General features: G+C 36.3%; 1 protein-coding gene across 1 annotated transcript in view; it reads left to right on the top strand.

Annotated features, from left to right (window-relative positions):
• Positions 1–10,309, top strand: part of PDE3A (phosphodiesterase 3A, cGMP-inhibited) — a 121,616-nt gene extending 111,307 nt beyond the window's left edge. Inside the window, exon 15 of the mRNA XM_008582365.1 lies at positions 6,182–10,309. Within this exon, the coding sequence (XP_008580587.1) occupies positions 6,182–6,423 (242 nt within the window). The 3' untranslated portion in view covers positions 6,424–10,309. The remainder of the gene's footprint in view (positions 1–6,181) is intronic.
• The last annotated feature ends 2,026 nt before the right edge of the window (positions 10,310–12,335 follow it).

Below are 12,335 nucleotides of genomic sequence, written 5' to 3' on the forward strand. Positions count from 1 at the left end.
AGAGTTTTGCATATTTAGTCTTAGGTGATATTTTTGTTTAAGTTCTGTCCTGTTAACCTTTGTACAGAATGGGGAGAAAAATCAAAAGTTTTCTTTCAATATCCTACTATCAAGCATCAGAGAAGTAAAATATAATTACTTATAAAGAGACTTCCATTAGAAATTCTGTGCTGATCTTGGGATTCAGAGCTAGAAGCCAAGACTTTGGATTCATGGTTTATTTATTCATTTGTTCATTTAATAAACACGTATTAGTTTCCTCTTTTTACTTTGTTTGCATTTCAAGCCAGTTAGTTTGCTGTCTTACTGAGGAGAGGACAGTTTTCCACTGAATGAAGGATATCAGAAGGTGTCATCCGTTTTGCCTCTGCAAAAGCTCTGTTCCCGTAGCCTTATCTGGTTGCTATTTGAGCTCAAACACTCTGAAAACAAAGACACACAATCCAGGCATCAGGAATTGAAAGACCCAGGCCAGGAGATTTAACAGGCTCAGCTTGTCAACCTAGGCTTCAGCAGCAAATGCTACAGCCAAATGTTCTATCGCTTTCTGTGCTTGTAGGGTTGGGTTGCCACACTGTCCAGATTCTGAGGCATTGCTCACTTGATCCTCACATTTTTCTCAAGTCCACTAAAGCAGGAATGAGAATTCTGTGGATTGTGTTCACTAATTGTTCTACAAGTTATCTGGCCACCTTACATTAAGATTTAAAACATTCCATCCACAGTTATTTGATACTGTAACTTTGGAAATATTATTTTCGAAGTATTTCTTTACAGCCAAGAAAATGATCAACGTTGGGCAACATTAATAGTTACTAAATATTGGCCACACCAAGTAATGGAAATTTAGAAAAGGAAGGGGAATTGGTGCTCACCTATTTTAGCTGCTTCACTCTACAAAAGGTTAAACGAAGGCTCAGAAATTTAAGTAACATCCCAAGGTTGTTTAATCAGAAAGGGAAACGGGTTTCCTAATTTTTAACCTCACTGTTTTTGGCTCTTAGTAATTTTAATTTCAGGAATCNTTGGAAATATTATTTTCGAAGTATTTCTTTACAGCCAAGAAAATGATCAACGTTGGGCAACATTAATAGTTACTAAATATTGGCCACACCAAGTAATGGAAATTTAGAAAAGGAAGGGGAATTGGTGCTCACCTATTTTAGCTGCTTCACTCTACAAAAGGTTAAACGAAGGCTCAGAAATTTAAGTAACATCCCAAGGTTGTTTAATCAGAAAGGGAACCGGGTTTCCTAATTTTTAACCTCACTGTTTTTGGCTCTTAGTAATTTTAATTTCAGGAATCATAGTGGGTAAGATGGTTACCTTGATTTAGCCTGATAGTTAGGTTTCAGAAAAAAATTAAATTAAATATGCTCTAACTTCTGCAATTTGTAAAACTTGGAGATCTCCCAGGAAACACTGAATAAAATGTTTCAATATGGGATCCTAGGAAAAGAAGGCTTTTACCCCACCTCATAATTAAATCTGAGAGATTCCTACAGTGAACTAAGAGGTTTCTAATCAAGTACTAAGCTGCATTTAGAATTTGAGCAATGAAAGGCTCTTTGTTCTCATTTCGAAATGTTCCAGTGCTGAACAATTTGGCTCCCAATACAGGCATGTTTTAGACCACCTGCAGACTCTAATCTACGCAAATTTATTTGGTACAAACTTTCTTCTACGTCACTTTATTCAGTATAATTCCAGAGAAGGTTTATTGCTAACATTTAGCAGCATTAATAAGAGAACAGCTGCTCTCATGGGGGCTGCCCTGAAAGGAAAAAGAGAAAAATTGAGCTTTTGTTAGCTTCTCCTCTGTGAATGCACTTCCATGAATGTGTATAACTTTAAGATGGAATCATCACCTTGACCGGTAGAGTGTTTCCTATAGCTGTGATTCAAATCTGAACTTCAGCCAATGGTCATCTGTAATGCTCTTGATTCAAAGGATTAGGTTAAAAACTATATTAACATTTTAAAATTTCTCAACAGAAGCTGATTTTCATTTAACTGCAATAAAAACAAAACAGAAATAAACCAGTAGATAGCTTTGGTAGAAAAAAAGTTTTTAATTTGCTTTTAAAAATATGATGTTTTAATATATTTTATTCACTTTGATGGAAAGAATTCAAATTTATTTAAATTTTAGTTTGCATATATCACACTTATTAGGGAGCTTTCCGGTGAAGAAATTGATCTATGAGGTCACACTCCAGGGCCCCATGCAGTTTGCCTGTGCCCTCACCTACCTGAAAGGCTGCAAGCCCTTTCTTCATCTGGTGTATTTAATTCTCCTTATTAGGGAGCTTTCCGGTGAAGAAATTGATCTATGAGGTCACACTCCAGGGCCCCATGCCGTTTGCCTGTGCCCTCACCTACCTGAAAGGCTGCAAGCCCTTTCTTCATCTGGTGTATTTAATTCTTATGATTTACATCCAACTCAGCTACCATGTTCTTTGCAGAAAATTCTGCCTATTCTCCCACAGGGGGAGTCTTCTCTGTTGCCATGGTTTGATGTGTCAGAGAGAAATTGCACCATACGCTTGCTTGTTAAAAATAGAAAAGCTTTATTTGAGACTATTGCAACAGGAGAGAGAAACTGAACTCAACTCTGTTGAAACAAAAGGCAGAACAGTTTTTATGTGCTGGGATGAGCTAGTGAAAAAGTGTTGGAGGACCCTTGGGGGGAGTTGGTTAATGTGATTAGACCATTTGACTGGTGCTCACTGAAGTTAGGCTTCTGTTCTTCCACAGAGACTGGAAGGTAGGGTCCGTCCTCCATCCGTCCCTCACAATTTTTCTCCTTCTTTTCTCTCACTCTTTCTTCTTCTTTTTTAAATTTCATTTTATTGTGGTAAGAACACTTAACATAAGATCTACCCTCTTAACAAATCTTCAAGTGTACAAGTTTTAGTGATCTGCATACAATATTGTACGTGAAGTCAATAATACTGTATTGACTACATCATTCTTGATTATTGCATTTGAAAGGCATGGTTCTGGGTCCCTGAGAAAGACAATCCTGGGATATAAAGCTGTCTGCAGGCTGGGAAAAAGATTTACCTATTTTGTAAAAGGGCAGAGAAAGGATTTGCTGTTACAAGTTTTCTAAAATACATGCTCTAAGAAGAGGGATGCCAGGGTACTATAATCTGGAAATCTGCCTAAAGTTCAGTCAAACTAGAAGGAATAGTATAGCCATCTTGGTCACAACTGTATGTCTGTCATAAAACAGCACACTTATTTCAGTTTTTGTCATCTTGGCTTTCTCTCCTATAGACTGTAGGCCCCTTTGAGGAAAACTCTAAGCTTAATTGATCTCTGTTTCTACAGTATCTAAAAAAGAGCTTGCCAGTTGGTCAATATAAGTTTGATTGTTCATCTCATAAATGATGAATGCAGTAAATATATATACTTTAAGTTTTTGCTTATGATTCTGCCTGTGTCTATTTCTTCTGGAAATCATTCGGTTTAATAATTTTTGTTATGTGTCTGTATGGTTCAAAAGTAATTCAAGATAATCTAATATCCTGATTCTGCAATATGTTTTAAAAAATGATCTTTTTGTCCTATAAAGTGCAAGAAATTTCTGTGGTGTATTATAATGACACTGTTAAAAGAACCTGTAGCCCTTCCACATCGCAAACAATTGGCTTTGTTTTTTGTTGCCATTTTGCTGTTGTTAATATTTGTTAATATTTTCTTCCTCCTTTTTTTTCACCCCTTACTGTGAGTCATAACTACTCATTAGGTAGACCCAAAGATCCCTTTTGAGCATCCCGGTAACTTGTATGACTATTTCTTTAATGTACTCTCAATTAGATCAGAGTTTCCTATGGACCACTTTTTCATATTATTAGCATTTTTTTGCCACTTATCAACACTTCATCATTTGCCTGGAACTTTGGAACAGAAACTTGAGAGAAAATGATTCATTTAGTAAACTCTTACTGAATACTTACTAATGTCTGGGGCTTCACAGATGTATACCCAAAAGCGGGAAAAAGCTTCTGTCCTAGGGAAATTTACAGTCTAATGGGAAGATCATAGCCTAAATTCCAAATTCTTGGTCTAAGTCTAAAATGGTCACTCAGATGAGGATCATTAATGTACTGAGAGTTACATTATATTTTGGTTGCTTAGAAAGGAATGGACCTCTCTTCTAAGTTCAAGACCAGCTGCCTACTTCACCTCTCCTCTTGGAGGTCTCCCTGACACTTCAGGTTCAACATTCATACCCCTCATGACTGCTGCACATCTAATGTCCACTTTCTCAATACATCTTACCACCATCTACTCAGCTATTCAGACCAGAAAGCTCAGGATTGTCTTTGATCCCTCCCTCTTCTTTATTCCCTACCTTTGATTAGCTGCTAAGTCCTGTTGATTCTGTCTCACAAGGGTATCTCATATTTATCTCCTTATCTTCATTTCTATCACCCCCATCCTAGTCCAAGCCACCATCATTATGCAGTATCCTCCCAGCTGGGTCATTTCCTTCTCTCTGCCACCTTTCAAAGACTTCGGAAGACTTAGCATAATTGTTCACTCTCTATCTTCACTAGAGTAAAAGAACCATTCATTATGCAGTATCCTCCCAGCTGGGTCATTTCCTTCTCTCTGCCACCTTTCAAAGACTTCAGAAGACTTAGCATAATTGCTCACTCTCTATCTTCACTAGAGTAAAAGAACCATGCTAGCGAGCATTAGATATCTGTCTTGTCTATCAGTGAATCACTAGAGCCTAGCATACCACTTGGTATATATCAGGTGCTTAATAAATAGATCAGGAATTAGAAGCCTAAAGAGTGGATTATGACATTAATTCAAATAGTCTTCTTTAAAACATCTTATGTTTCTTCTGTTGAAATTTGTTGTATTAATAGTTCCTCAATCAAGAGATATAATTCTGTGAAAGTTGTCTTTAGTACTTCCATATTGAAAACTTTAAATCATTTGGTCACAAGAAAATGTAATTTATTTATTTATTAAATGCATATTTGCTAAGCCATGTCATGTATAAGATCTGTACAGGTCTGTGCAAGGCTCCCTCCAAAAGCCTATAGTCTAGAAAATGAGCTAATACCTAGAATATATGAAAACAAGAGAAGTGCCCTGAAGAGGAGGTACCTTATTTAGGACGTTTTTGTTACAAGTGACATAGTTCCAATTAAATGAATATGTACCAAAGGGGAACATTATTGGTTCATGTAAACACGATGTTGGCCAGTATCGGTGCTTACTTGCTCCCGCTCTTGTCTCTATCTCTCCTGCCTGACAGCTTGGTCTTTCAACCTTGCTTTCTTTGTGAAGCTTGAACCTACAGCCAGCTCTAAGTTTACTTCATCCCAGATACTCAAAGCAGAATAATTGTGATGCACAGTTACCAGAAGAAGAGATAATGAAATGAGAAGGGGAAAGGGGTGGGTGGGAGAGAAACAGTATCTACTCTGGGGTATATATATGGAGTAACATGAAAATTTAAAAGAGAAAGAGAGATTATATCTTAAAAGAGGAATTCAGTGCAATCTCACTGGATCTTCGAAAAATGAATGCATATGAACTTACAGTGACTGGAAAGAACATTTCAGAAGGAGGGGCCGTACCAGCTTGAGAGTAGAAAAGCCTGGAGGATACACAGAACACAGAGCTGTTACATATACATTGAAGCCAGGCTGCAGAAAGGAAAGACTGCAAAAGTGGGTCCGTGCCAGCTTGTGCGAGAACTTTCAATGGAGTTGGAAATTAACATTGTAGGCTACATGAAGCAGAAAAGCTTCAAGACTGTCTTTAAAGAGATAATCGTGTAGACTTTTGTGAGTCCAATTGGTTGACAAAGGAAGATGTAAGAAGAAGTTATTCCAATGGTCTAGGTGAAACGTCTTAACAGCTCAGATACAGTAGCAATAATACCGAGATACAAGCAGAACCTTGTACTGGACATTATGAAATGTTAAATACTGTTTGCAGTTATTTCTCAGTGATCTTTGAATGCTTGTTGCCATTTTCCCTTTCCTCCCCCATTCTCAAAAACTGCATTATTACGATGTACAAACCAGGTGATAGGTATATGTATCCATGTGGTACTTCACTCCTATTTGTAATCTGAAAAGAAATAACTTTCATGTGATCAGCACACAAATAAGTAGTCTAATTTGGTGTTTTGTCCTGTTTTAAGGAAAGAAGACTTTCAAAAGGAGGAAAATCTACTGCCAAATAACTCAGCATCTCCTGCAGAACCACAAAATGTGGAAGAAAGTCATTGAAGACGAGCAGCTATTGGTGGGTGTAGAAAATCAGTCCCTGGACCGGGGTCCCCAGCAGCACTCCTCGGAACAGATTCAGGCCATCAAAGAAGAAGAGGAAGAGAAAGGCAAACCAAGAGGAGAGGAGATCCCAACCCCAAAGCCGAACCAGTGAAGATGGAGAGAACGAGCCGTGTTTCCAAACAGATTTACTCGTCACAGACTCTTCAAGCCAGCACAACACTTAGACACAACACTGTAGAAAGAAGAGAAGATGGCAAATGGCTATTGCATTTTGGGATTCTTCGCATTTTATGTGTTTATTTTTACAGTGAGGTACATTGTTAAAAACTCTTGCTCAAAGAAGCTTTCACATTGCAACACCAGCTTCTGAGGATTTTTTTTAAGGAGGAAATATATATGTGTGTGTGTATATAAGCTCCCACACAGATACATGTAAGACATTCACATACCCACACACGTGCACACACATACACACTGAAAGCCAGGGTTACTGGCTCCACAATTTAGTAACAGTCATATTAAGATATATAGTGGTCACTGTGATATAATAAATCATAAAGGAAAATCAATCACAAAGGAAATGGTGTGACTTAGCAGGGAAGCGGTGCAGCAGCAAATGTAGGCTACCGACTAAGCAGCTTTTGCTCTTAGTACTGAGGGATGAAAGTTCCAGAGCGTTATTTAAATTCTGATACATCCTGCCAACACCATGTGTGTGCTTGTGTGTGTATGGGTCTGTGTGTGTGCGCGTGAGTGCATGAGAGCGAGCTCAGGAGTGTGCTCAGACTGAAAGGGTGCTTGTGTGCATGTGCGTGTATGTAAAGAGAGATTTTTGTGGTTTTAGTAGTTCATAGAATAGCCGTAGAAGATGACTCAGTACATGTGAACAAACAGAAGAAAGTTTTTTCTGGAGTGTCCTTGAGAGGCCGCCATCCCAAATGTCCTCCTCCGTTTAGCTTCTGTAAAGGTCCCTTTGCAGATAGAGGACATTTGTGGGCTGGGTGAGAGGGCCATGTGATCGGTACTACTGCTATACACCACTTGGAGGCACTCTGTCACCAGCCTCCAACCTGGAAGACTGAGGCATTTTCCAGTCTACTGGCCTAATGAATGTATCTGAGCTGTTTGTGGGTATGTATGTCACTCACCTAAGATCAAATCACCATTTAAGGGGATGGCATTCTTTATATATAAACACCTAGGAAGGAGCTGGAGTCGGGTCTTTAAATCAGGTTAGAATTCTGAAAGGATGCCAAAGAAGGCCTGGAAAATGACACTTGAAGTAATCTCCTGTGTCTTCTTAATTTGCTGCAAAATGTAGGATAGAAAACGAAAAAAGAAAGGCAAACACAAACCCTCTATGGGTTGTAGAACAGGAGAGGAAGGAGAAAATTTCAAGCTCGGGTTTTGGTGTTGATGTAGGGAAAGTTGGATCCCTGGCACCTGTTGAAGATTGGCTCTGGGGGCTGAAGGTCCCACTGTCACCCCTGTTGTGGCATTCCACGTGCTGTGTGATGGGATAGCTTCTATCTGCAATCTGACCCATTGTCATGCTTCTTTTGGCAGGGAAGATTATAGAGGGATTGTTTAGATATTGGGCTGTTATTGGAAGTCTTTTTTATTTTTATTTTTTGGTTTGTTTATCTACACTTGTTTATGCTGTGAGCCAAACCTCTATTTAAAACGTTGATACTCACTTTCAATATTTTATTTCATATTATTATATATGTAATGAATAGTTATCTTGATGTAAATATAAAGATTTTTTTGTTTGTTTCTGTAGATAGTAAACTTTTTTTTAAAAAAAAAAGGAAAAGGGAAGCATTTTTATAAAGTTATATTTTAATCACCATTTTTATACATTGTAGCTACTATCTCCAAGCCCAGTAAGAGAGTGAAGATTCATGTGCATGAAGGTCTATGGACAGCCACTCATCTACCTATTCTAATTTAAATGATAATCTGATGTGATTATTTTTGCCAATTAAATGAGGATGCTGCAAAGAATATTTTTTTTTCACTAGTAACGTCTGCTAACTGAATGACTTTTGGGTCCATGTCTCCCAGATGAAAGACTTTCTTAACTACTACCAAATTTTTACAATTGATGTCCATTTCTTTCCAACACTTTTGGTTATAACTCTTCCTTCAGTACTATACACAGACCTGCACATCATCTAAACAATCCTAGCTTCTAAGCAAACCTTGATTGTGATTTTTACTTTTTATTTCCTCTGAAGTCATAGAAGGGTGTGTTTACATTAAAAATGCCTTTGTTTCTCATGAATGGATATTGCATTTTTTTCCTTCCACAGCATGATTTTACAGTAATCTGTGGCATTTTTCAAATAAGGTAAAGATAATACAATAAAAAATAAACATGGTTTCAAGGCATTTTTTTCCAGTAAGAGGGAAATGTAAAAAGGAGCAAATGGATGTAGACTCTATCTAAATAATTAGACTATATTTTAGTATATTTCTGAGTTAACACCAGATCTTCATTATTTAGGAATTACTGAGTTATTTTCATTTTTTTAGTATTGCCTATGTGTCTCTGCATTTGCAAAAATTACTCGGAGTCAAATACATTTTCCGTAGTGAATTTAACTGTTTTCCTTCCCTGGCGAATAAGAGAAGAGAGAAAAGGGGGGGAAAAAGCATTTATACTAGTATATTTCTTGCATCTAATTACTTAGTGAAAATAATCTTTTCCCCTTCCCCAATTTCTATGCATCTCTAAAATAAATACAAATTGAAGAAAAAACTAAGCATGAGCAAGTGGATTGGCAGAACAGTTGTGAGTTCATAACCATATATTGACAGTTTTATCAAAATCGCGTGGCCCCAGGAAGGCTGCCAGAGTGAAGGTATCAGCAAACTGTCTGGTTTTGCTTGTTTTGTTTTAAAGTACATGAAATAATAAGAATAACAGTGGTCAAAGCAATTAGAACCTCTTCATTCCAGAATTGTGTTTATTAGTCCAGGCAGATTGATAATTTTTTCTTCAAAAGCAAACTGCCCTGATATTAAAGCTAGAAGTCATTTGAAATAAAGGGATAGAGAACCACCAAGTGTGTGACTTGCATATATATCCAGTACACTCCAAAGGATGCCGAGAGACCCAGAAAAGATATTTTCTGCTAGTGATGCTATTTTCTCCCCTTCTCGGTGACAGCAGTATTGCTGTGTCCACTTCCAACTCTGAAGCTTACTTCCTGTGGTGCCAATGTATTTGTTGCAATTTACTACATTTTTATATGAGCTTGTTTATAGGTGCCATTAGATAAACTCAGGTCTTTCAAATGAAGGAGTTTCTAGCCCACTTAGGGACAAGGATATTTTATAGACAGCCATAAAATCGATGGTAGGAAAAGTTGGAACTGGTTCCCTGGATATCCATGGTTGCTCTCTGTTAAGTAAAAGACCAGGTGTATTCTGAGTGTCATTAACATCATTTTCAGCCTTCTAGTAAAGTATCTTTCCAGTCATCTATCTAAGCTGACCTTTAGAAAATTGTTACCTTGTTAAAAAAACATTTTTCGCTTTTTTTTTTTAACCTTAATTTTTTTTTTTTTTGGTCTTTTTTATAAGACATGGTTATGCTGTCAGTAAAAGATGAAGACAGTCGCTCTGTACAGGGATGTGCATATCTGTATTGGCCTTCATCTGGCAAGTGAAGGAATCTCCTATTATGTTTAAGGAAGTATCTACTTTCTAAACACAGAATACCCAATTCTGTCTGTTCCATTTTGGTTGAATTCCAGAACAGATCCTAACCATGGCAAGCTAAATAAAACTGAAGAAAAGGAAGTAAATGTCATGCAGACTGTTCATATTACATGTGTGTAGATTGTTGATTTGCTATTTCCCCATGTCCCCTGCCTGCCTTTCCCAGAGAACTTTCTTTGAAGGTAAAAGCTGTGCAAAAGGCATGAGACTCAGGCCTATTTGTTTAAATAATGGAAAAAATAAGTTATTTTCTAAGTAATAAAAATATGAAAATTATCACTGTAAATAAAGTCTGAGGTTTGAAATGACTGATTTATAAAAGTGACCTGTTTGTGTGATGAACAACTTCTGACTAATGAGAAGTAGATAATCCAGATATCATTTATATTCTGCTTTGGGAGGTATTCTTGGTGCTTCCATGTCAGTATGGGGATCTCCACTGTCCTTGTCATTTATAATATTTCTAAAATAATAATGAAAACTACAGTACGGGTCTTATTGCCCTCTTCCGTACTAACCCTGATTCCCGTTGAATGCCTTTTTCCTGATTTATGTGCCATTTGCAAATAAACTGCATTTTCAAACTGGTGGAGGCCTCCAGTAAAACAGTTCTGTGAACTTTCACAGTCTAGAGTAAATCAAGAATCTCCTTATTCTGGAGATTATCAGCTAATCTGTATGAAAAAAGAATCAGCAAAATTTCAAATGCTAATAGCTCAACTTTAGATAATTGGGAGCTAAAATTTCTATGTACTTTTAAACCAAACTGAGGTTTTTTTTTTATTATCTCTCCTAATTAGCAATGAAATATTTTATGACCATTTTTCTAGGTCATTCATTTCTCTCATGATTTCCCCATGAAATAAAACTATGAATTTGCTAATATTGTCAGTCCATTTTAAAAAATCTGTTCAAGTAAATTTAATATTAGGAAACCAGCTAGCCATTTTAAAGAGCATTTCAAAACTCAATTATTTTTAGAATTTCTAATTGAGAGAAAGTAGACCTGTTTTAAGTTTTATATTCATATCATATCAATTTGTTCCTCTAGAAAATTTTCAGATTCTTGAAATTTAATTGGGGGTGAATTGAACTATAAGCACTGAGTTAATTAAACTATGATTTAGATAACTTACATTGAGGTTTGTCCAAGTATTTGTATGTTTCACCCCAATGAACTATGGTCAGAGAAAAAGAACATATTTTTATGTACCATGGGTGTTAGGCAATTTGGATTATTGCCTAACACATTGCATTTGTTGAAATAGTGTTGCTTTTACCTTACCTAATGGTGCTTTTACCTTACCTGAATTGATCATTATGTTCCCACTAGCAAATCATTCTAATAGCAGGTTAACAATGGTGACAAAAGTAATTGAGTATAATTTTTTGCTAAATATGTTTGAAAACACAAAACTCAAGATAAAGGCTTTATTTACTTGGTGGAACTACATGTTAATCTGCTTATTCAAAAATACTGGTCCAGTATAAATTATTTTCATGTAGGTAAGACCATAAAGTATTTGTACATGGTATTATATGTAGATGGAAGATAAAATTGGCTTTTGACATATGCTTAAGGTTACTAAAAAAAAAAATCCATATTTCCAGTCTAAAGGCAGCTAGTTCTTCTGCATATCATGTTTTCAAAGTTGATTACCTTGACACACTTTAGTATTCCTGGATTTCTGCTTCCCTGAGGAGTTGTGGAAAATGAAGAAAAGCCAAGCCTTCTTTTATTTAAGAATTGTTGAGCATGTTCATGTTCAGACAGATTTTCTCACTGCTTCACATCAAGAAGTGGTTCTTTAATCATGGAAATTATTTAATCAAAAAATGCTTCAAAGAGTAATATTAAATCATCATATCAAAAATATTAAAATTTGATTTCTTGAACCAAAGCTGTATTAAATTTTTTTTTATTATTGAATTAAATTGAAACCCACAAAATGACATTCCATGAAACTGAGATGCTGAGTCTTTTAATATAATCAGAACTAGTATCATGTAACAGAAAACTGGAAATTATTAATTCTCCTCTAATTATTTTTCTAATGTCCTTCATGCCTCCTGGGATAAAATGTTTCAGAAGGGTCCAATACATACGTAAGATCAAAATAAATGTATTCCTCATACCTTTGATTAAGTGTATGAATTATTGTCTGAGCTCTTCTTAGTTATCCCAAGATAAAGGAATGCACTATCCAGCAATTTATCATGGCTTAGGTTTTTGTAAAATAAATGGTCTATTAATATAAACTTTATTTTACTAAATTCTAACAATTAAAAAGCCAAATACTGGGGCCGGCCCGGTGGCGCACTGGATAGTGTGCC

Source organism: Galeopterus variegatus, unplaced genomic scaffold (genome assembly GCF_000696425.1).
Source record: "Galeopterus variegatus unplaced genomic scaffold, G_variegatus-3.0.2 Scaffold2592, whole genome shotgun sequence".
In the NCBI taxonomy this organism is placed as follows: Eukaryota; Metazoa; Chordata; class Mammalia; order Dermoptera; family Cynocephalidae; genus Galeopterus; species Galeopterus variegatus.